Consider the following 24474-nt stretch of genomic DNA (forward strand, 5'->3'; position numbering starts at 1 on the left):
ACTTGAATGTAGGGTGTCTGGCTAACCCCAGGCAAGGCTGAGTGGATACTTGCAAAAAAAAAAAATAATTTGAGTATTCTTTTTTTAATCTCCTTTATTACTTGAAGGCTTTTTTCTTTAGCTGAAGTTAGTCTGCGGCCTGTTCTTAATAGAAGGTTTTCTCAAGGCTTTTGGTTGCTTGTATTACAAGTGATTACAGAAACACATTAAAATGGGGAATAAGCAAAAAATTGTGTTTCAGATGCTTAGTGATTAGGATTTCATGGATTGATTACTGCTTCATTAGTTGCCAAATCTGAAATTCACTGCCATACATCTTTGGAGGAAGAAAACAGACTTTTTATTGAATATTTAATTCTGGTGGCTTCTTTTTCTATAGTTTTTTTGTGTGCAAATTTGTTTCCTCCCACCCTTCTATTGGGAAAAGACAGCTATCTGAGGGTACTGAGGATGTGTATTCTGTGATTTTATTGTTTCAGGCTCCTCAGTGTTTTTCAGTAAACTAACTTCTACAAAAAAAAAAAATATTGAAACCTCTTCAAAATATGGTTGAAGTTCTTCTAATGACACTGCATTTGGTGCTGTGGACTTGTAGTGGTTTGGAGTTGCTTATTTTTAAATTACCCTTCAGCTCCGTGTGCTTCAGCATGCAGCGTGTGTCACTCAGCCGGTTTCTGTGAGCTGGAAGCGGGTGTCCATGGCTCGTCTGCCTCCTTCCAGCTTGTTTTCAGTGAGGGCTCATGGGTTGCAGAGAACTTCTCCGGACCTTAGGGAAACAAAAGGTTATGAGCACCAACCAGTGCCTGTATTCAGTGGTGCTGGGCATGGAAGAAGAATGGATCGGGTTTTAAGAATGACTTACTGATCTGCATCTGTTTAACCAACTAAGTTCTTTCTGATGGCCCTTAATGTCCAGTTCTTGGTACTGCAGCTTAGGCACCTTCGTGCTGGGAGTCATCTTCGTCTGCTGTCTGGCGCGGTGAGGTAACTAAATTTGGACAGAGCTGCTTTCGCATGGAACCAGCAGCAGAAATCTGAGCCTAAATTCCCTCTGGGAATCTAGGAATAACCCTAGAAGTATTTTAACTTTGCACCAGGCAGCCAAGTTACAAAATATATTTAATCTTAACAGAGGCTAATTTATTTTCGATGAATCTGAAGCCATCTAATGATGCCCCGATTACCAGCTTCGTCTGAAATGTGCTCCCGAGATGCTCCTCATCCTACCATTAATCTGAAAAAACTTTTAATAGGGGTAGTTGTGTTAGGGGATGGTGTGGTGTGTGCTCTGCCGTGTTCATCCCCGAGTGCTTTGTGGAGCAGGGTGGCTGGGGCTTGGCCTCCCATGCCCCGGGATGTCCACGTGGTGCTGATGCGCTCTCAAACCTGGTTTGTAGGGGCTGCGGGCTGGCCCCGAGTTCCGTACTTAGCTTGTGGTGCTCCTGGGGAAGCGGTGTGCTGCGGGGATGGAGTCAGCTGCTGCCTGAGTGCCCAGCGCAGCCCTTCCCAGGCTCTGGTGGGCTCGTTCGAGCAGGCTCCTAAATGGCGTGTTCCCCTTCTACAGGTTGTGCCATGGGAGTAGATGAGTGGATCTTGGGGGGTTTCTTTGCCTCTGCTCTGGAAGGGAGAAAAGGCACGATGGGCTGAAGCCAGTGTTTTCTTGTTGAGTTTCCATTTGTGGTGGTTTTGTTGTTGTTTTTAATAGGAAATAACAGCTTTACATAGGGCATAAAAGCTAGGGGACTCTTCTGCAAGTATTGAGACGGTTTCTTAGACAGTAAATGCTACTTACTGTTTGATTATACAAAAAAAGTAAGTTTGACTTATCTAATCCTCCTAAATGCCTAACAAACCACAATTATTTTGGTTCAGTTGCGTAGATGCAAGTGGTCTGAATAAACACGTAGTGTGGGACTAGTGCCCGTGCTGCAGTGGAAGCTCAGAAAGCATGTTGCATTTCTTCGGGAGTTTGAGCAAGTTCCTTTAGAGATGACACGAGGCGAAGTTTCCCTCGAGTCCTAATCGTGTGGAAGGAAAACTGACTTGGTGCTGCAGTAGGATTCGAAGTGCAGCGGGCTCTAGTTCTGGAGCTTAGTGGTGGTCTGTGGGGAAAAATGAATCGGATGAGCCACGAGCAATATTGTTAGGGCAAAACCAGTTGTAGTGTTCTAGATGGGAGCTTGAGATGACTTCAAAAAGAAAAAGGAGGGGAAAGAAAGAGAAATCAGTGTCTTGCCCCTAGCATGTGTACCTTTGTACAGCTAGTTAGTCATAGCCGTATTTCTAATGTTTCTGAAGTGAACGTTTCAGCGTTAAAATGAGTATGCGCAGTTGGAATGAATTTCTTTTGGAGTACTCACGGTCTAGAGCTGCATAGGTTAATCCAGCAATCGTTGGGACTTGAGTAGTAGGAATGGCAGCAATGCCGATGATAAGCCCAGACTGCTTTGAGGCACTATTCAGGCACTGCGGTCTCTGCCCAGGGCAGCAGCGTGGCTCGCTGATGTGCCGCACGCACGCAGTGCCTGCCAAAGGGCCGTCCGGTCACGGGCATGGACCCCGACAGCTGAAACACATGTGGCGCTTGAATCTGAACGTCTGATTAAACCCAAACCTCAGCCAGGCTGGCAGTCCCGCTGGTTAGAAAATAAAGCTCATATCCAACCAAGGGGTGAGCGCGATGGGCACACGGTGAGGTGAAGCTGCCGAGGTGAGGGGAACACGTGGAAGGCACCACGCTGCCTGCACTCGTGCCTCACTGCCAGCAGCTGGCTTCATCGCTGCCTCGGCCCTGCAGCTCCCAGCTGGAGCTAGGTGAGCCTCAGCGTAGCCCCCAAGCATTGCCTATCTGGGTTTCAAACCATTTTCTATTTTTTTAGTACACTGATTCCGTGTGAAACTGCTCCATCCTGCTCTGAAGGCAGGTGCAGAGGAAGTGATCGACATTTGTACTCGGTGAGGGCTCAACACCTTTGCCCGCAGAGAAGGGCTCTCACGCCATATGAGTTTTGCCGCCTTGGTGGCCGGGCACTCAGCATGGTGAGGGCTGCCTGATCCCATTGCTAAATTACCCCGTTTCCTGCTCCTTGTCCCCGTAAGTCCAGCATGTTGGGGCGGGATGGGTACGGGCAGGTTTTGATCACTGACTCCTGACACCCAGAAAATGAAGAGCGTAGGGTGCGTTAGGAACGGTTGCGCAAGGAGTGGTTCAGACACAGCCCCGCGGTACCTGCTGAGGTAAGCCCTCCCCTAAGAAGTACAAAGCTGTTTCAGATTTAAATAAAAGCTGGGGATGGACAACTTAAATTGTCTGCCAGATCAAAAGCATCCTCCCTGTCTAATTTTAGAATTTCCACCTGCTGCTGCAAACCCTGCGTGTCTCTCGGGAGTGCAGTAATTATGGTTTTTCTTGTAACATCCATTCCCTGAGTGAAAATGCGCGTACGCTGGAAAACAGCTGGTAATTTGAACAAGAGGAGCAGTTTTCTTCTTGTTACAGCCTAAACTGACTGCTAATTCAATCAGTAAACCACGTTTTTATATTAATCTTTATGAAAACCTGTATTACACTCTTCCTGAAGTCTTAAAAGGCAGCGGAGCGGTTTGCCTTTGCATTTCTTCAGCAGTTGTGCCTTGTGGGTTGGGGTGCGAGTTGCCAAATGAGCGGCTCTGTGGGACAGCTCCAGACCCCACTGCCTGCCCATGGAAAGGACACGGCGTCCCCAGGAGTTTGGGGATCGCCCCAGAGCCCTTGTTTAGTGTTTTGTGGGGTTGGATCCGAATAGTTATCCTGAACTTCTCGTTTCAGTGGAATTTAGTTTTAAAAACAAGTGACGTAGCTTAGTCCTCGGTGGACACAGCCCACGTTGATTTCTGAAATTAACTTCATGTTAGGCCAGAGGTGCTAAATATTAAGAGTTATGTATTTTCTGACGATGAGCAGATAAATTTTGTAGAGAGGGAAGGCAAAAAGGCTGATGCTTTAGAAATGGTTAAGTAGTGGTGCCAGTCATCAGAGCATTCATGATCAAACGGGATAACCTGTTTGACAAATGTAGTGTTTAATACCCGTTTCTCTCCTTTCAAGCCTGCAAAATAACTGTTCTAGAGCATTTAAATGAATAACAACTTGAGATTTTCTGAGCAGAGACAGGAGCAGGTGATTGCTGGGCACTGGGGGCTCTTCCAGACCAGGGCAGTACTTCCAAAAACTGAGGTCCCTGTGAGGTGTGAACGTGGCTATGTAAAAGCATCAGGTATCTGTTAAAAATGTTGTTCCTGCAACCTGTGGTCAAGCTAGTGTTTGTTTTTAGATGGTTATCCAGTTTGTGTTTAAAGTATCTCTGGTACCGAATCTTCCTGCACGCTTCCTGGTGGTTAGTCAGAGGCTAAGTAAAAGTGGCGCTTTATTTTCAGTCCGAGGGTTTTCTGCTAATTTTGCCTTCAGCTGTTAGATCTTGGTAGACTCTCTTAGTATTTCAAGTATATTTTTGGTTGGACTTCTAGCAATAACTACACTAAAATAAACCTGGCAACTGGGAGACCAGCTAGCTAGGTAAGAACTGAAGGGTATTGAGCTCGATTTCTGCGGGTACCCAATGCTTACATAAAAAGTTTAATTTAAGCTGAAACAAGCAATTGTTAATGCAGATGCCGAATATAGATATGGCCATGATCAGCTGAGTTAACTTTTAATTCAGTCAAAACCCTTCAAGTTGAACTCCATGAACCTTAGAGCTTTGTCTTTGAGGTGCTTTATAGTGATGGTGGCCAGTGGATTAAGACTTTTCTCTACCATCAGATACTTTCAGAAACTCTGTTTGGGAAATTATTTGGACAAGGGCTCCATTTTCTACTTTTTTTCTTAAGGGACTATTTTCATAAAGGTATGGCTTTATTATCTCACTAAATTAAAAGTAATGTATTTATATTTATATCCTGTTACAGACTTAGCAGAGAAACGTGGTACGGAACCGCTCCTCGAGGTTAAACCTGTAGCTGGCGTACGTTGGTGCTGGTGCCCTCTCCTCTTTGAACCTAGCATCTTCGTTGCCCCAATCTGAGTAACTGCCCTAACATTTTCTGCTTACTTTGTGGATACAGGAATCTTTTTTCATCCTTTCTCCCTATGTAGCCCATGGCTATGTTTGCAGGGAATTTTTTGAGGGTATGAGTCCTTGTAGTTGTTAGGATAAGCACGTTTTTTCCATGGCCACCGATTTCTGACCTGCAATTTGGAGCCACCATAGCATTTGTGCATTCCTCTGCAGAAGAGTATCTGCAGATTTGCAGGGATGTGATAAGAAAGAGATTTTGTCCTTGATACTGGTTCGCATTTTGTGTGGTTTAGATTAGCGGTTCCCCGGCTTCGTTTAGTGCTTGTGCTACAGGATGTTTTACTGAGAGTCTCTAAGTAGTTAAAAGAAGAAAAAATGTTCCTATCCCTGATCAAGTATCAAGATGTTGTTAATAACCGCTGTTTAACAGGTTCCTGGATTAGGAAATAGTGACCATGACTTCCCAAGAAGGGACTTGCGTGCATTTAAAGCACTTTAGACCATTTGGGGATTTCTGGCTATATTAAAAGCAAGAAGCCACGAGAGGCACATACTCATCGCGTTCAGATGGTAAAGATGGTTCCCTGGTTTTCTGCCTAATCCCCTCCCCGGCGTGGTCCAGTTGTCACATCGGACGGTGGATTCCTCTCCTCCTCTGGGAGATGTGTAATTAGTACCTTCGGCAGCGCAGCCCTGCTGCTGGCAGAGCTGGTTTCAGCAGGCAGCCTGAGCCTACAGACGCCAGCTGAACCTTCTGTGCTTCCAGATATCCAAGTATGTACCTCTTACGTTTCTTCAGCTTCTGTAAAGGCAACTGTAGGCATGATTTGCTAAAGGAAATCAGAGCCCGTTTAGCTGGAGCTGTTTTGATCAGCTTTGTTCATCTTGTGATTTTAACTGCTGGTTCCTGATTATCTTTTCCAGTGAGTGGTAACTTGGTAAAAAATGAGATTTTTAAAGACTTAGCTTAGATTTGAGCTCAGATTATAAATACTGGTGTAACCTGGGGGGTGGGGAAAGAAACCTCTTGCAGTCTTTCTATCACTTTCCACTTCCTTATGGCTGAAAACATAACACTTGAAGGTGGCTTTTCCTTTTTCGGTGTAGCCCAGCTACTGTCTTGTTTGTCCAAAGCTGCGAGTCCATCCTTTGGTAGGCAAGATTTTCTTGCTGAAGAGTCTTAGCAGTGTTATCTGCCTTGCTAGGTACTACTCCGGCTAATTGTGTCTTGTCCCAGTTCCCAGGATTACTGCCATCACTTCTGTAATTGCTCTGTCGATACTAGAACTAAAACTGGGTTAAAGAACAAAGCTGCGCCGTGCTGCTGCTGTTCGGAGTCAATTAGGTGTCTGAAGGCACTCCCATCTCCAGGAGCGTGGTGCGAACCCAAGCTCCAGCTGCCTGTAGCTAACACAAGTCTGGCAGAAATCTGGGCGGGCAGCGCAGGCCGGTTAGATTTCTGCAGGAGAACACGCAAGATGCGGCTTTTTTCCTGTATTTCATGAGTGAGAGCTCCTTGCAGGCTGGGTGCCGTTCGTCTACAGCACACCTTCGGTGCTTGTGCACCTAGCGTCTTGCAGCCGTACGTCTGCGGAACTGGCAGCCTGGAAAGGCAACAGGGTTTGAGTTGCTGACAGATATCTCAGGATCTCAACTGACACTGATTTAGGAAGTTTTATAATAGATGATTGTTTTTATTTTGGAAGCTTGGTGGAATCAGTCCTCCTGAGGAAACGAGCTTGGTGTAACTGCTGCTCCTCGGTCCCTCTTTCTCCCCACGTAACTTGTGAACCTGCTGGCCATGTCCACCTGCATCTCACAGAAGGGTGGAAATCCCAAGGATGTGAGGTGTTGTGGAGCAGGAAGGCTAAAGGAAGGTCGAAGTTCTCGCAGAGCTGGAGGAAGACCATAGGCTGCACGTCTTCAGGAAAGGGGCTTTTAAAACACTGCAGCTTGCAGAGTAATTCCTGAACTTGACTTCCATTGCTGGCTTTACTGTTGGTGGAAATGGAGACGGGCTGCTCTTGGTGTACCTTTATTCGGCTGAGTATAACCATGGGGCAGTGGCGACATTTCTGTGCTGAGACCCACTGTTAGCGCGTTGCTGCTGCTGCCTTTCCTGGTAGGGGATGGAGAGTGCTTATTCCAGGCTGACTAATTAAGGAATGACAGCTGGCTTGAAATATCATTCTACTTTTGCAAGAGCTATGAGTAACTTAACAAGAATTTCTGGGGAAGAAAAATGAACTTACAAGCAGGCTTAATTGACAATATTTAGAAGCTGAGCTTCCATTGTGAGAAGCTCTTACGGCCGTGGGGACCTGCCCGTTTGTCTGAGCCCCTGAGCACAGGGCAGTCCTGGGCTGGGAGCTCACTGTTTGCACTGGTCTCGATGCTGTGGAGCAGCAGGGAGGGAAATGGGGTGCAGTCAGCATTAAAGCCACCTTACAGCTGCTCACGAAGGCTGTGGAGGCAGCAGGCATGGTCGCTGCGTGTCGAGGGGTAAAGAGCAAGGCACAGGTAGAGAGCAGGGAGCAGTGTACTGAGGAGAGCTGGGCTTGTCGATGCCTGCCTCCCTCTTGCCTCATAGCTGGAGGCCTTCCCAAGCGAGGACCAGTGACACCAGCTGTTAGGGATTTTGAAATTCTTCTTCCTCTGATGTAGAAGGCAGATTAGAGTTGTCTGATTGCTTCTTCCAGGCAACAGGACAGCATCCACCTGGTCATCTTTTATTCGTATTATAAGCTCTGCTCTAGCTTTGTTGTGTGCTCCCAGAAGGAAAGGCATTGCATCGAGGGCGCTCTTCTTAGGCTGCATCCCACAAAAAGTTAAGTGATCTCTGAGATGTTTCCCCGCGGAGAAGCAGAAGAACACAACAGCAGCATCTCACCATGACCTACCAAAGGAAAGACAGGTTGATGTCATGTGGGATTTCTGCTGAATGCACAGCCCCAAGCCATGCATGTTAATGGGAAATGTTAAGGGTTGATACTCTCAATGAGATTTCCTATTTGTAGCTGCTAGGTAGCGTTAGCTCCGTAGGATCAGTGCATATTTTTATCAACTTCAGCAGTAGAAGCAGTTGCGATGTTCCTTACTCGTTTAAGCACATACTAACTGAAAGCATTGTTAACAACATACAGGAACTTCCACGTAGTGTTTCAACATGTTCAATTTTAATCGAAGGAAAACATCCAGCATAATTCCCTGGAGTCAGGTTTGCTTCCCAGGATAGGTTTGCTGGTGAGGCACACTGGGTCCTGGCAAGCCCTCAGCTGTGCTCCCTCCTGGCACGTCAGCGGCGGTGCTGGGCCCTGTGAGCGGTGGGCATGGGCCTCATGAGGCCATCGTTTTGAAAACGTGGAAAGCGTGGCTTGCTTTTCCAGTGTTAGTGTCGTGTACACGTCCAGAAGCAACAAAATGCATGTATCTGTGGAGTAACCAAAGTACCTTTGCTGCCTGTGGCCAGTGTTGGGTTCCCTACCAGCCGTCCCCAGAGGTGTATTTGGCACCGCTGTGTGTGTCGGAGCCAGGTGGGCCTCGGTTTTCCCATCACCCAGGGGACGTAGTTCTCATAATGAGATCTCGTCTGTGTGACGCATGCTTTTCGTATCTCACTGCAAGGCAGAGAAGGGCTCAAGGCAAACCTCAGAAGCCATAGTCAAGCGGTGGAGCAAGGCTTGTCCAAGGAATAATGCTGTTAATTCTCTTCAAGTTTGCTGATTTTGGTGCATTCCTAATAAGAGAAAGAGGAGGAGATGAAGTGACAAATATCTTTTTGATGTGACACGGTGTTGTGAATTGGGAATGTAGTTGTTAAGGAGCTGATCCATTATCGGTGATGAAGAGAGAATCTCTTCTCATTGTCAGAGAGAAGGAGATGTGAGATTTACTTCACTGCGTGTTTTACTTGCGTGTATTGTTCCTCTTTCTGCTGGGACAGCTGATAGAGGGGGAAGGAGCACTGAAGAAAAAAATGCAGGCAATGTTTTATGACATTGGGCTTTTCGTGATAGCCACCTGGCAGTTAGCTGGTGTCTTGTAGCTGTGACTGGTGGGGAACTGGACGAGCAGCAACCGCCCAGGTTGGGGTACCGGGGTGCAAGAAATGGCAGTTGTGTCGACAGCAGAAGTGAGCAGGTGGTAAGGATAAAACACAAGATCTTGCAAAAGCGAAGAGATGCCTAAGAGAAACACTTGTGTATGAATGTTTCTGGAAATGGTTGCCTCCGTTCTTCTGGAGCAGAAGGGAAGACAAGGAGGGGGAGGAGGAGCGGTGGGGATGTCGGGGAGTGCGGCAATTAAGTGGGGTGAAGGAGGATGGTGGCTGCTGGGGTCCCAGGGCACAGCCTGACCCCAGGCTGCAGATACACTCTGTAAGCGATCTTTCCCCGTGCAGTGAGCTAGGTCTGGAAAGAATTCATGCTCTGTTGCATGTAAGCAGCATATAGTGATTTTTTTATTATTATTTTCAGCTAGATGTATGCAATTTTTGCTTTGGCAGAAAATGCTAGTCGATTGCTTTGACATGTTTAATTACTTTGGCCTGAGTAGGATGCAAGTGAATTTATTTCCCACTGAGAAGAGTGTTGAAAGGCTGCATGAAAACCTGTCAGAGGAAATTCAAGAGGGGTTGGGGAATTATCTTGACAGTAAATGAATTTGATAAATGTGTCAGTTAAATGGGGATTTTTTTTTTACAATGCACAGCTTTTGTGGCCAGGAATCTTTGGTAATTCCATTCACTGGGAAAATGAATTTTACCTGTTCAATTGATTTGCTTTTTTATAGTGCTTGTACAGCGAGGAATTGCTGTAGTATGAAAAATAGAAAATTAAAATAGTTATTCCATTTTTTCTAGAACACGTCAGTAATGGAGGATCAGAATGAAGATGAGTCTCCAAAGAAAAATACCCTATGGCAGGTACGTCTGACTCGTGCATAGGAGGAGAGTTGGCATGTTTTTCCATGTTCCTGCTTTTGAGAAATTTCCAAATGCTTGTCTGCAGATGCATAATCATCCTTATATGTAGTTGACTCTATCATCCTAAAATTAGCTCAGTATTCAAGTGAAGGATGACACCAATGAATAATACTTGAGAAATGACTAGATCTTAGATTTTGTGGTTTGTGCTGACCTTGAAATGAAACATATGATCCTGCTTCGAAGGAGACTTGTGAACATGGCTCAGCCGTTCTGAGCAGGTGACCATCATTTAAAAGGAAGAGTTCAATGCCTTCACATAGCAAGGAGTAAAAAACCAATTTGCTTTGCAATATTTAGGAGAGCTGGTGATCGTTCCCCAGGAGCCCTTTTGGTCTCATGGAGGGATCAGAAGAGCTTGGCTTCAATGTTTGATTCTTTTTACTGATAAAGTAGCAAGTCCTGGGGTGTTCTTCTGTAACATCCTTATTTGTAGCTTAAGCTCCCAGGATTTTAATTATATTTTATGTGGATGTCCCAAACATTGACATGGGCTGTTTTTCAAAAACAAAACAAACATTGCTGCTTGACATCATGTAATTCTTGGGATTTGTTTGTGGGCAAGCAGTGCAACACCAGTATGGGGGTCTTGACTTTTTTATATTAGAGAAGTGATAGCCAGCTGTTGTATGTATCCGAATGTGTGTTACTGTAACTGCCTGTGTAAATCATCTCTGGAGGCAAACTGTGGTGTGCAGCTGAGGCCAACTGCCATGTGCAGTAGAAACCACTGGTTTAGTCTGGAAAAGTTTGTTCTAAAATGAATCGTGTTCCTTGCTGTTAAAATGGTAAGAGGTAAGGGAATTCAATTCTTTCAGCATAGCAAAAAAACTTCTAATTATGAGCAAGGGCCTTTTGCTTGGCTTTGTCTGAAAGATGAGATGTATAAAGCATAGCTTGTATCTTTAACAATGTTTTAAAGTTCAGTTTTGTTGAGTATCTCTTTGTGTCCTCTCCTGTTTTCTTCCTGGAGAGAGTTCTTATGAAGCTGTTCCTATTCTTATTCGTATTTACATACCTGTATTTCTTTTCTAAAAACAGATAAGTAATGGAACTTCATCTGTGATTGTCTCAAGAAAAAGACCATCGGAAGGAAATTACGAAAAGGAAAAAGACTTGTGTATTAAATATTTTGACCAGTGGTCTGAATCAGATCAAGTTGAATTTGTGGAACACCTTATTTCACGAATGTGTCACTATCAGCATGGACATATTAACTCTTACTTGAAGCCCATGTTACAACGGGACTTCATCACTGCGTTACCAGGTAAATTAACATTCGTTTCACAAGAAGTGTGTTTATATATACACTTTTCTAATACTTGGGGTGTTTGCAAACTTTTCTGAATGTCCTCCAGACTTAGATTGTCTCCTCTAAAGGATGTGGTGTTTCCTAGTCAAAAGAAGTGCAGGAGGGCAGCTGAAGTCATTCACTTCTGTGATTAATTGAATTGGCCACTGGATGCCAGTGTTGTTCCATGTAAAAGGAGTTTGAGTAGCATATCCTGAAGAACCATTTGTGTTTAAATTGGATCTGAGCTGTTGTAGAATGTGCATGCATGGAAGCTCTGGTCTAGCTTGCTTTCATGTGAACCCCCTAGGTGTGCGAAATGCTACAGAAGTGGTTTTCATTTGAGAAGTCTTTATATCATTGTAGTTTTGTCCTGAGTTTCCCAAATCTTGAATGAAAAGCTGCCTGCTCAGATAAATGAACCTAGTTTGTCTGATCTTGTTAACAACTCGAGCAAAAACAATTGTGGATTTTTATTGTGTAGTCCTTTCCTTTCTTCAGTTGCTCAGAACCTTTTCTGCCACAGATCAGTGTAAACCTTTATCAATAATTTGAATATGAAATATGTTCTTATGCTTGAAATGTTCATTTCTTCAAGAAATATGGAGCAGTAATAACTAGGAATGTAGAATCTTCAGCTTTTAATCTCCTGGAAAGGTGTATATTTTCCATTATCTCCTAAAAGGAATTGATCGCTGCATCCTTGGATTTCTTCTGATAGGGAAAATAATTCAAAATCACTCTTTGGAAGGTAAATGTGTTGACAGTGTTCTCAGAGTGGGAAGTACGCATCAAATAAGTGGACAAAATGTTCTGTTTGCCACCGGCAGTAAAATAGCACAGATTCACTCCTGCAGTCAGTGGTCTGTGGGTGTTATCCCAAGAATGCTGGGCCACAGCAGTGAGCAGAGTGGATGGGGTGGTGATAGAAATGGAAAAGGACTGGAAGCTGGTAATTCGAGCACAGGGACAGGCAAGGTCCCTTCAAAGGCTGGTCCCTTGCGAACTCTGATGCTTTTTTCTAGCCACTGGTTTGCTTTGGTAGTCTTGTGTGTGGTCTTTTCTGGTGTCTGGTGACAGAATGCTGCAGTGTTGGTTTTTAATATTGCGGTTGTCTTAGCTTGGATGCTGTGGGCTTCTGTCCTCTATAGTGCTGCTATATAAAACAAAAAATTGAGGAGTTCAGCTCTTGTAGGTGGTGATGGGATTTTGGCTTATCTATCAAGTATGATTGAAATGAAATTCACAGCAGATGAAGCAGTGAAGTAGGGGAACAAGGAATAGAGGTTAGGACAAAGAGCACGTGAGATTCCATGTCACTTTTATTTAAAAAAAAAAAAAAGCCTTATTGTATGAATGGAGGCTATGAAAGGAAGGAAGCAGCCTTATCCCCCACATCTCTATCTCATGGAAGTTATTTTGTAGAAGACTTAGCTTATCCAGCTGCACGCATAAAAATGTGCTCCTCATTTTGACTGGAGAGATGTCTCCTATAGGTAGCATGGATGCTTCTTCCAGCTTGCTTCTCTCTTAATATTGGATTTTGATTTCTCTAGGGGAATATATGAGATGTAACTTAAAATAAAGTGAAATATACCACCACGGTCACCATGTGCAAGTATGAGCTTCAACTATAATTCTGTTTTGTTTGCCTTTATTTTACACCTCAGAGTAGATATCGTGGAGTTGTTCAGTTCTTCTGTATTAGATTTGTAGTCCTAAGAAATCTTTGGGAGCTTCGTAAGGTGACAGTTATTTTTACTGCATTTATATATATAACAAATACATATTTGTTTACAACTTTTATTATTTTGAAGATGTAAATACTGGGAACTGTTCTCATTTTCTATAATCAACCTTTTTTTAAAGGTAATGTTTTAACGCTGCTACTCCTCCTAGTCACTGGAAAGTTATCCTGGCTGTGGGGATGGTCTGCTGTGCTCTTTTTAAGGTGATGTTACAACCACCCAGTAACTTTTGTTTTAAGCAACAAGCTATTTTGGTAGTTGGTTGCCTTATGTGTTAAATACTGGTCTGTACGTGGAAAGAAATGAGACGGAAATTTGGAGGGAAATTTTGTAACAGGTTCAAATGTCTCTTACCTGAGTATCAAAACAGAAAAATTATAAGTTGCTTGGTTACGACGTGGATTACAGAAGCCACCTTTCCTGCTTAAACAGACGCCTTTTTCTGAAAAGGTTGAATATAGAACTTCATTAGTTGCCCTTTAGCCAGCTGAAATTTAGTCGCATCTATTTTTGGTTTAAGACAATGAATATTTTCCATAATATTCAGCAACATACTCAGTGTACGCAGTAGCTCATTGCAAAAAGCCGTCTGAACTCAGCTGGACACCTGCTGCAGCTGAGCAATAATTATGAGCCAATTTTGCAGGTTGTGCTTTGCGTAACGTTGAAGAGGTCCTGCTTTAGGAAAGTGAAAAAATATTTATACTAAAACACCTATATAATAAAACTGAGCAGATTTTTATGAGGTGTGTTGGATTCTACTGTACATGCGCGTGCCCCAAGTGGCTTTTATGGTGTCTTCCACTCAGCTGGGACACGTGTACTCAAAGGTAGATCTGGTGTCCGGCAGCAATTCTCTCTTGATTGAAGATGACCTAACCATGAATAACTGGCAAAAAAAAAAAAAAAAAGCCCACAAAAACTTCTTAACCTGTTTTCCTGCTCAATTTGTATGCTTTTTCACCTTTTGGCCATGCCTGTGTATGCATTGGGTGGGTACTTCTGGAGAAACAAGTGACTTAAATTTTTTCAACTATAAATCTCCTGTTGGGCTTAAAGTGAATTTGGTTATTGTGATTCTAAACTCAGTTCTTGACTACAGATTCCTGCTTTCTTACAAACAAAGGAATATTTTTGATCTTTGAACCTCTCCTTTTTCCAGGGACAGCTCTTCAGCAGTTCTGAAGAGAGATGGTTGGGTTTTTTGTTATCCCATGGAGACAACTTTCTTTTTTCAGAACTTTCCCCCATCAAGTGTTTCATGTTTCATTTTGCTTATGCTTAGCACTACCTATGACACCCTGGAAAAATAACTTTTACAAGTTACTAACTTGCACGTGGGAGATCACAAAGCCCCCAGGATTTCTTTGTGACGCTTGGTGGCTGCTGTTCCTCAAAGTTACACGTGGTAGAAAATTCAGTTGCCCAGAATGCCTGATAGGAGCAAAGGTTTCGTAACTTATGTGCTCCAATTGCTGAGCAGGGAGCTGTCGTGCGTGCAGGCACCAGATTTTCATGTCTGAAATGTGTTTTCAGAGAATAACTACGCACTTCTGTCCTCGGTATTTAAAGGCAAGCTCTGCGTTGCTGGTCTCTATTCATTACTTCTTGAGGTGCAGCAGGGCGTGTAAGTTTCGGTGAAAGCAGAAGTAGGGAGACAGATAATTCTTTGCTCAATATCAGGCACAAGGAAAACTGGGTTTGAACATGTGGTGTCTCTGTATAAATTTACCCAAGAACTTAATTTGGTGTGGTTGAAATGAAATCAGTCCCGTGTTAGGCTAGCATCACATCAAACATAAATGAGGTACTACCTTTTAAAAGATAGCTCCGCTTGTCTTAAAGAAATCAAATTCCTGTTTTAAACTGAAATAGTTCTTGCATGCTGCTGTCCCCGCTGACTTTTACACCTGTGAGAACGCGAGATAAATGGAAAATGTCTGTGGTATCTGGCTTCCCTTTGCTTCAGTGGAAAAAGTGATAATTCGGGTGCGCTTTGCTGCAAGTCGTGGCACAATGTTTAGTCTGCAGGCTCGCTCCTTACAAGCTGGGCTGTGGTTGGGCTCCTTCCTTTACTACTAATCACAAGCATCAGCCCCTGCAGATACCGTTGATCTACCTTTATGGGCTCCAGGTCACTCGGAAGCCTGTACTTGTTGATCCTCTGGGTCTGCCACCACTGCTCCCTGCAGCGGGGCGTAACAGGCAGTGTAATTGCAAGAATAATGCACGGCCACCGCCATGCTCTCGAGTCTTTTAATTACGTTTAAGATGTTAATATTACTTGCATGGTCTCATCCAGATTGTGCCCTTTCCTCAAACAAATTGACCTTTGGGCACAACCTTGTCACCCATGATTAGGAAAGAGCCCCTCTCGTAGGCGTTGTGTGTGTTACTGCTGTAGGAGAACCGCACGTCATGTCAGGCAAGGCAAACCCTGCCAGGGTTCTTTTGAAATGTCTCTAAAATAATAAAAATCTGTGCAGTTGTATGATCTAAGTGACTGCTTAGTATCTGATGTTAGTCAGTTTTATAGAGTTGACATCTCACATTTGGGTTTCATTTTCATACAAAGTGATATTTACACATTGAGCTTTGAAATCCCCGTGGATTTTAATTGTTTTAATTTATTATTGAAATTCAACCAAACCTTCATCTGGTACCTATAATCAACAACAGCTGTAATTTTTCACCATTTTTAATAAAACTGCAAAAGCTCTTGGAGAGGCAGAAGAGTTGGGAGGAATGTTTTCCTTTGTTTGATAAGTGTACCAATAAATGTTGGATGCATTTTACTAATGAAAATTTATAGGTTTTAGTACCTGTTTCAGAAATGGTTTTTAAAAGTCAGTGAATATTTAGTTTTAATATAAAATAGTTATTGTAGCCACTTCAGACTGTAATGTGTCTTAAACTGAAGCCTGCATCTTGTCTGAAGTAATCACAGTAGGCCCGTCGAAGTAGCAGGGCATTGAACCAGTTCCTGCTGTTACTCAGGATAAATATTTTAGTTGATGTGGTTTTGATGTGAGTAATTTACATCTGTACATCTTTCCAAGTACTAAAACGGGTAGGAGTGGGCTTGGTGGTGAAGCATTGGTGTGTTTGTGCTCAGTGTGCAACTTTCAAGGCTCTGCGTATTCATAGAGGACAAGACTGCTGTATTTTAACAACATCAGAAAATGCATGTTTCTGACATTTAAAAACCTATTTTAACTCTTAGCAGTGTCATACACAATTGTAAAAACTATGCATCTGTTAATGAAGGGTTTCTACCCAGTAATTTGCTGTTGATCCTTAAAACTCGATGAAATATGGGCTTCATAATGCAGGTTGCGTGTGTTCAAAGTGTACAGCCATGGATTGGTACGGGTCTGTAGATACATTATCACTGTTACGAAGCTGTGGTAGCTGCTAGCTTTTAATAAAAACCTCAGTTTAGCTCAATGGAAAATGAGTACTTGGTACTAGGGTTGCACCACACACAACAGTGCAAAGTTTTGGGTTTGTAAAGTGAGCCCAAACAGACCAAGCGCATGTCACTTCCTTTTAGGCTCTCCAGACTCAAGGTCTCGCAGTTCCATAAAGCATCCATTTGCTGAGGGGCAGTCAAGCCTGAATCTTCTTGACAGCGTTCCTAACCTGTAGGAAACAAAGGTCGTCTTAGGAAAGAAGACTTTCCATGTATTTCAGGTTTATTTGGCAACTTACTCTCCTCAGAAACCACATTCCAGCCCTGTCTCTAAATGCCTGGTGTGTTACAGTGAAACATGCTCTATTAAATTGAATGTTGAGAAGGTCTTAGCCTGGTTCTGGGTTCTGCACGTGCGTAAAGCCACCCAGGACAGCTGAATGCCCGCTGTCGCAGCGCTCCAGTGTTGGAAGAGGGGCTTTGGCCCGGCCGTCTGCTGGCACGTGCTGTGCCTCTCTGCCAACAGGTGGGATTAGTGACTCCGGCACCTCCGCAGAGGTTCACCAGCTCTTCTCCTGTGCTTCATGATGTCTGTGGACAGCAAATAAACAACAGCGTTTGGTCCCTCCGAGAAAGACTCAGTTTTTGGAGAAACTGTTGGTCATTCACCCTGCTGGGCAGCTTCTCTAGCGTGCCGTCGCAATGACTTATTTTATTGACTGCTAGAAAACTCTGCAACTTAAAGTAGCATGGTAAAAATCATTTTTCACTACTTGATGAGGATGCTTTTGTCTGCTTAATTTTATTGCATTTCTGGATTTGCAACTTGGGTGGGTTTGGATCCAAGTTTTTGCAACTGTTTTTTGAAGGACCATTACTGCCCTTCCAAACGCAGCTGTTGGAAGACTGAACAATTGTAAAAGACTTCTGCTTTGTCATCTGTCATTTTTCTTAATCAGCTCTGCACAACTGCATTTAATCTGGAGAACCATTTTTTTGAGAAAATGACATTTCACAAGGAGAAGAAAACTAAAAGCAATTGAACTTGATAAGCTGATGAATACACACACCGTATTACTCGAGCATCACGTTTATTTTTAAACAGGGAATCACAAAGCAATGGGCTGCAAGCTTGTATTTGCCTCGCACTAAAAGGTGTTAGGGTGGAAAGCAAGCCGTGGTGTTTGCAGTCTGCCATCGTGTCTGTGATCCAGATCCTCTTTTGTAGTTTCAGAATAACAATCTAAATCAAATTCTTCTGAAACTGCCTAAATGACACGAATTCTCACACAAAGGGATTGCAAACGGAAAGCGTGGATTTCTAACAAGGGAATGTGCTCTGTGCGGCAGGTGAAGCTCCTGAAGTGTTTATGCTTGATTCTAAAACACTTGCCTGCTATTGAGAAACAAGTGAAACTGCCTTGCTAACTGATGGGCAGTTCAGTTCCACTCCCGAGCAGATCTAGACCTGGTAGGTGTTTTCTGAAAGGTGACCAAGGTGTGTTAGAGTAGGAGCCAGGGAAAGCATGCATCTGTCGAGCTCAGAGGATGCTTTGCAGTGCAGGTTTTTTACTGGGTTGGTGACTGGTAACTTTACAGCTCCTCAGAGCTCTTCCCTCTGTTTGGAAGGGTAATTATTTAGCTTGTTGCCAGGAGATGGCAGTAACAGATAAACCTTTATGGTACTGTTACTGCGTATGGACATCACCTGAACATCTTACGTTTATCTGTCATTGTCCCCCTTGGGAATTGTGTCTTTGCATCTGGCGTGTTTGTGATCTTTTCACTTAAGAGATTGCTAGCATGGATGCTTTGTCCCTTAACTTTCTTCTTAAGTATGTGGTTGGAAGAAGTCCGGAGGTATGGTTTGCTTAAATGTTTTTAGCGAATTACCATTAAACTCCCCAAAGAATGTTCATATGCACGTGTAATTTTTTTTACTAAGTTACGCCAATCAGTTAAAAGTACACTTCAGATTACACTTTAGGATTGGAAAAGCATCCAGTAGCTAGGGGTGTGTTTGGCACGGATCCTGCTCTCCCACCTTTGTGATGCCTAGAGATAAATAGCACTGGTTTGACCAAAGTGCGTGTGCTAGGGACAGCCCGTCCCTTGGCTGTCCAGCTAGTGTATTTGGTGAACTTTGCATGGTTTTTGTTCATCCACCTGCAATCTTTCAGGTGCCCGAGTAAAGAATTTCACACCTTAAAGGTGCAGATGATGGAACGTTTGCCTGTCATCAGTGTGTCATGTGCTAATGGCTTTTTTGGACTCCATAGCCGGAGTGATTTTTTTTTTTCTTCTAACAAAGAGGAATTAAGGTCATCTGAGAAGGCTAGCCTTGTGTGGCTCTGCTCCTCTGCCGTGGTGCAGCTGCTTAGAAATGCCTTTGGCGTGGAAGAGAGAGGACAGCATCCTTGTATCTGGGGCAGCTGGAAGCTGAAAGCCAGTGCTCGTCTTTCTCCTGTGCTTTACAGAAGCAGTGTTGATGTCAGTGTTAAAATAACTGGATCTGCTGATGTAGCTGTAGCCGACCTCTGTACTTCTAACATCTTCCAAACCTAGCAATCACTCATCTTTAAATTTAATTAGTAAGCTTGAAACGTCGTAGTCTGAAACTGGATAAACTGAACTGGATAAGTTCTGTAATTTCTTAGCATTTCTCAGTCTCTCAGTAGCTGATGACTGACTACAGGTCCTTGTGTGAGGAAATCACTGACACCTTTAGCCCTGCACCCTGGTACACCAGCTGCGAGGACAGTGAAAGCACCAGCTGGTAGCCTGAGGAGGGAGCTGTACGCATGGGTGTTTGTTGTGTACTGGCTGCTGAAAGAAAAATGGTGTGGTGAAATGGGAGCCCTAAACTCTTAATTTATGCACAAACCTCAGTGTCCTGCTCTACTGATAGCTTTTGCTGTTACGGTGCTTAATTGCCGTGTCCTATGCACCGTTAGCTTTGGGACCTGCGATGCTTCACAGAGAAAATTGGCCTCTTCCTTTTCAGGACGTCCTGTGCTGGGTGCGGGGAGAGTAAGCAGACAACTGTTGTGGAATTAGAGTTGTACCAGACAGTTGTTGCCTCTGCACAGGCTGATCCTGTGCTCCTGAACATGACAATTTTGTACTTATGTGTAAAGTAACTGCTGGATAGGCTTCTGTTAAAGCACGCGTGCGCCCTGTTCATCACTCACGCTTGTAACCTTCAGCATCAGGGAACTGCTTACTAAGCAGGCCTGCTTGTTTTATTTTTATCCAGCCACTTGCACAGTGCATTAGCTCATCTGCATGATAGCCGGTGATTCACGTTTTTAACTCTGGAAAATGGCCTTGAGATGAAGTGATTTTATTGCCCTGAAAAACCTTCACAACGTTGTCCCATCACAGTAATTGAAATATATTCCAAGAAAATGGTGTTTAGAGTCTTCAAGTTGACATTTACTGGAAAGACTGGGCTGGGGCAGACCGAAGACCACATTTACAACATATGTGAGTGCTCCGGTGTTTTCCTCAACCTGCAGGTGTAGGTGGCGGCGCAGCTCACAGCTGCTCCGAGCTGTTTTACTGTTAGGGGTGGGTTTGCTGCTTCGCCAGTGGCTGGGTTTGAAACGCGCTGGTTGTTTGGACCTTGCTGTATGTCAGTTAGCTGAATCTGTTATTAGGACGGTCACTGAAAAACTTGTACAAACCCAGTTTACTTTGTAGGAGCCTATGTCATTCTTAAAGCCTTTTTGGAGCTGAGTTATCTAGAAGAACCGCCCAAGCGCTCTAAAGCCACATGTGCTGGTCTCTTTCTGTTGCTGCTCAGGTTTACAAAGGCTGTGCTTACATGCGGAGTAGTGGAGGACTGTATGAACAGGCTTTGTTAATTCTTTACAAAAGTTAACAGTAGTTTCTTTTTTTTTTATGAGTATTTGAAGCCTAAAGTAGGGCATCGTGAGGTAGAGTGGAAAATTTAAAAAGGTCATCTCCTGCTTCAAATACCTTTTTTTTTTTTTTAAGGTTGGGCAACTGGCATAAGTTGTTTGTGAAAATGAAGTTATTCTCATAGATTTCTGATGAGAGTTCTGTGGAAAGCAAAACTGCAGGTTTCTGGGCAATGTTGCAGACCTGCTGGTGGTTTCTTGTGGGCCAGTGACACCATAGCTGGGATATGGACAAGAAAAGTTTTGCTAGTTTATAATTGGTGCGAACACTTTATGTAAGTGATTTCTATGTATGTGTTTTATTCAACTACAATTAGATTTTTTAAGTCTAACACACTCAATGGGGTGGGTAGGGTCTAGCAAAGACGACAAGCAGCTGCATGCAGCGTTCCACTCGTTCTGGGCCTTGACAGATCTGAGGTGGCAGCTTATGGATTCATCGTCTTTATTGAGGTGCTTTTTCCTTCCACCAGCTTCAGCTTAAGTCCCTACAGCTTTTTAGCAAGTACCAGGTAACATTTATGAAATGGTACACTTCAGCCTGTTGCCTTACGTGGACCTGGATGGATGGGCAGGAGCCCAGTTCTGGTGTAGCTCTACTACTACCGGGGAGCAGAGCACATTTTGTATGTCAGTCTATCCCTACCATGGTATAAAAGGGTCCTTGGGGTTAAGAAGCTGCTTCTGGTAGTTGGGATCTTCAGCTTTCATGCCAGTGTTTGCCCAGCTTGCTGGTGCAACTATCGCTACCTGACCAACGTCCCTGCATTATGCTGCCTGTGCAATTAGGGCGTGAGAAACCCGCAGGTAGGTGGTGTTTCTGTGCCACCTACGTATGGCCAGAGGGCGCGCATTGGAGCGGCCGTGTTTCAGTTAGGAGTTCAGTTGTGCACGTGGCCGAACTCATTCTTTGACCCAGTGAAGCCTGCATGGTGAAATCTGAAGCAAGCAAGCTTGTACCTCGCTCCTTTGCCCAAGAAGGTGGTGTGCCCCGAGGCTGGGAGAGCAGCAGGTGAAGATTTAAAGCTAAGATAATATCTGCCTGTATGGCTATTTCATACACACTGGAAATCTTTGAAGGTACGCTGAGTTTATTTTGGACTATACAGAAGCGGAGCCATCACCTGTCATTATTTCAGAGTTCCTTGACTCCTGGTGATGATCCTGAGGTTTCTTAGTGGATTCTTATACTGGAAGCAATCACATTGACTGGACGAAAAATAAATGTTGCGTTGAATGTTACCGTGTGACTTACTCCAAGTTGTTTCACAAACAATTATCCTTCTTGGATTTTTCCCTAGCTATAGAGAAGTGTCAGCCAGCTAATGGTGTAAGTTGTTCAGTAATAAATTTCTCTAAGCATGGAGTCCAGTGGCAGTAAGCCAAGAATCAGTATAACCATTTACAGTTAATGAATTACTGTCTAATTCATTGTCATTGACTTCTCCGTAACCAGGGTACAGGGCATGGTGTCTGCGGCATACCCAAGGTCTGAACAAAATTGAGGAGTGCACTTGTCACGTGTAGATTATAGAAAGAGTTCAAACACAAGGACCCTGTTGTATTTAAAAGTGCAAGAAAACGTCTTTTTTTCAGAGTCTGCTAACGCTTCTCCTGGAGATGTCTGCATTTGCTCCTGTAGCTTCCCATCTTCTGCTGAGCCGAATTATCTAGTGTTACGTGTAAGGGAGTAGAAAAAGAATCAACAGTTTACCATGTAGCAGTAGTACAGAGTTAAAGGATCTTGAGGAATATCTGCCACTTGGACCAGGAAGCCCAACACATTACATGCTCAAAACAACCAGGATTCTGTGCTCAAGGCAGCCGAATGCCTGCTGCTGCTGTGCTATGCTGAACTTTGGTTTCTGCTCGTTCTTGTTCAGTGAAGATGGGACCAATCCAGTAAGCAGACTGTACCAGGAAAGGACTAAAGAGCTGGATATTTTGGTGTACCTGTTGGGATTGATTCATACCTGGTGCTTCTGTGTATGGTAATTTAATAACCGTGTTGCTCCAGTGCCTGAAATAAAGCTGTGTTAGCTTTCTCTGAATGTACTGCAAAACTTGTTTAGTAGTTTACTGTGAAGTGATTGACGTTTTGATTGCCTTTATTTCTTTGTAGAGCAAGGCTTAGATCACATAGCAGAAAACATCCTTTCCTATCTTGATGCCAGATCACTCTGTGCAGCAGAGCTGGTATGTAAGGAATGGCAGAGAGTCATCTCTGAGGGAATGCTATGGAAAAAATTGATTGAAAGAATGGTACGCACAGATCCGCTATGGAAGGGACTGTCAGAAAGAAGGGGTTGGTAAGTACCTGGACAATAACTGAATTCACTTTTTACAGTGTTCTCCTTGACGAATTTACCTAATCATGAGCTCCGCCAAAAAGTACGTTTACAGTAATTGAGTATCTCTGCAGTCCTTATCCTTTACAAGTTAGTTTACAAGTTTATATGCAGTCCTTATCCTTTACAAGTTTCTGAAGATATGAGGTGTTTTGCTTTAGAAACCTGTTTTTCTGTGCTCTCTAGTGGTGTGCCTAAGAAAATGCAAGGCATGGAGTAAGGAGCTATGCAAGAGGAGGACACCCTACTGGCTTAAAAGCCTTACAAAGCAGAGAACCCTAATTCAGGAAACCCTAAGGAAAACACCTGTTTCTTTTCACATACAGCTGTCAAATTGTAAAGTCACAGGGGCTGTAATTTCAATACTAAAAGTTATTACAAATATTCTGTGAGAATGTGTCATAAGTTTTTGTTACGTGCAGATTTTGAATTCCTTTACAGTTTGGCTTCTTTGTGGTAAATTGAAAAATGTTTCTGGTTCTTTCTAGGGATCAGTACCTGTTTAAAAACAGACCAACAGATGGCCCCCCAAATTCATTTTACAGGTCCTTATACCCAAAGATAATACAGGATATAGAGGTATGTTTTCTGATACGTAATATCTGCAGTAGAAGTAATGTTCCATACAGTTAACGTCTCAAAGATGTTGCATGTTAGAGCAATGAAGCAAATCATGTGCATTTGTATCGCTACCACTGTGTGAGCTCTGGCTCTTCAGAAAACGTGAAAAATTCCCTCATCATCTCATTACTGCAGTACAGACATTAATATGTCACTTCAAAGCTTTCAGTGTTAACACTGGCCTTTTGGGATCTAAATAGTTCGGAATTCCTTTCGGGCTGTGGATTTTAGTAAAATGGCAGTTTTAGGAAACTTACTACTCCAAGACAATTCCATATATTTCGGAATGTTTTAATATATTGGTTGTTCTCAAGAAGTGATCACTATTAACACTGTAAACACCAGTTATTTAAAGTGTAGCTGGAGTGTAGCAAGTCTAGTAACTTGTTATTTCTAAAGCTGTCACTGAGACAAATACATTTTTCTGCAGTTTATGGGAGTCTTTTTTCCTGGCTCTAGTGATTTGATGAGAAAAATGAGCCCTACAATAATAAACTCAGTAGGGGTATCAGTGGTAGGGAGATTGTAGAAATGACTAATCTTTCGATTAAAAAAAAAAAAAGTTGTTTATCTCACTGAAGGATAACAAAGTTGGGCTCGCTCTTCTAAAACTTCCTGATAGATCAGGATCATCTTGGTATTCTGCCTACCAGCAGAAAATTGAAGTCTTGCTCAGGTTGCTGTGTACCCACCGCAGAACTCTTAGGTTATACCACAGACTATAATGTGTTTATTTCAACCATGTGACAGACACAAAATTTTGATCTGAAATTCATTAGTGGGGAAACACGTGTTTTGATGTTTAAGGCAGATGTGAACTAATGGAATCATTCTGCTTTTGGGGAGCAACTTTTTGCTCATGACAGGACAAGGGGAAACAGTTTTAAATTCAGAGGGGAGATTTAGAGGAGACATTAGGAGGAAATTTCTCACTCAGAGGGCAGTGAGGCTCTGGCACAGGCTGCCCAAAGATGGATGCCCCATCCCTGGAGGTGTTCAAGGCCAGGTTGGATGAGGCTGTGGGCAACCTGATCTAGGGGGTGGCATCCCTGCCCATGGGGGGGGGGGTGCGGGTTGGAACCGTGTGATA

At 43.5% G+C, this 24474-nt stretch overlaps 1 protein-coding gene across 4 annotated transcripts in view; it reads left to right on the top strand.

The window, feature by feature from the left end:
* Positions 1-24474, top strand: part of FBXW11 (F-box and WD repeat domain containing 11) — a 75574-nt gene that overhangs the window by 26726 nt on the left and 24374 nt on the right. For all 4 annotated transcript variants that reach the window (XM_083798690.1, XM_083798689.1, XM_083798691.1 and 1 more), the window contains 4 exons: positions 9919-9981; positions 11083-11308; positions 22538-22724; positions 23252-23342. In XM_083798690.1, coding sequence (XP_083654816.1) covers positions 9919-9981; positions 11083-11308; positions 22538-22724; positions 23252-23342 — 567 coding nt within the window. The remainder of the gene's footprint in view (positions 1-9918; positions 9982-11082; positions 11309-22537; positions 22725-23251; positions 23343-24474) is intronic.

This window comes from Anser anser (genome assembly GCF_964211835.1).
Source record: "Anser anser genome assembly, chromosome: 14".
NCBI lineage: Eukaryota > Metazoa > Chordata > Aves > Anseriformes > Anatidae > Anser > Anser anser.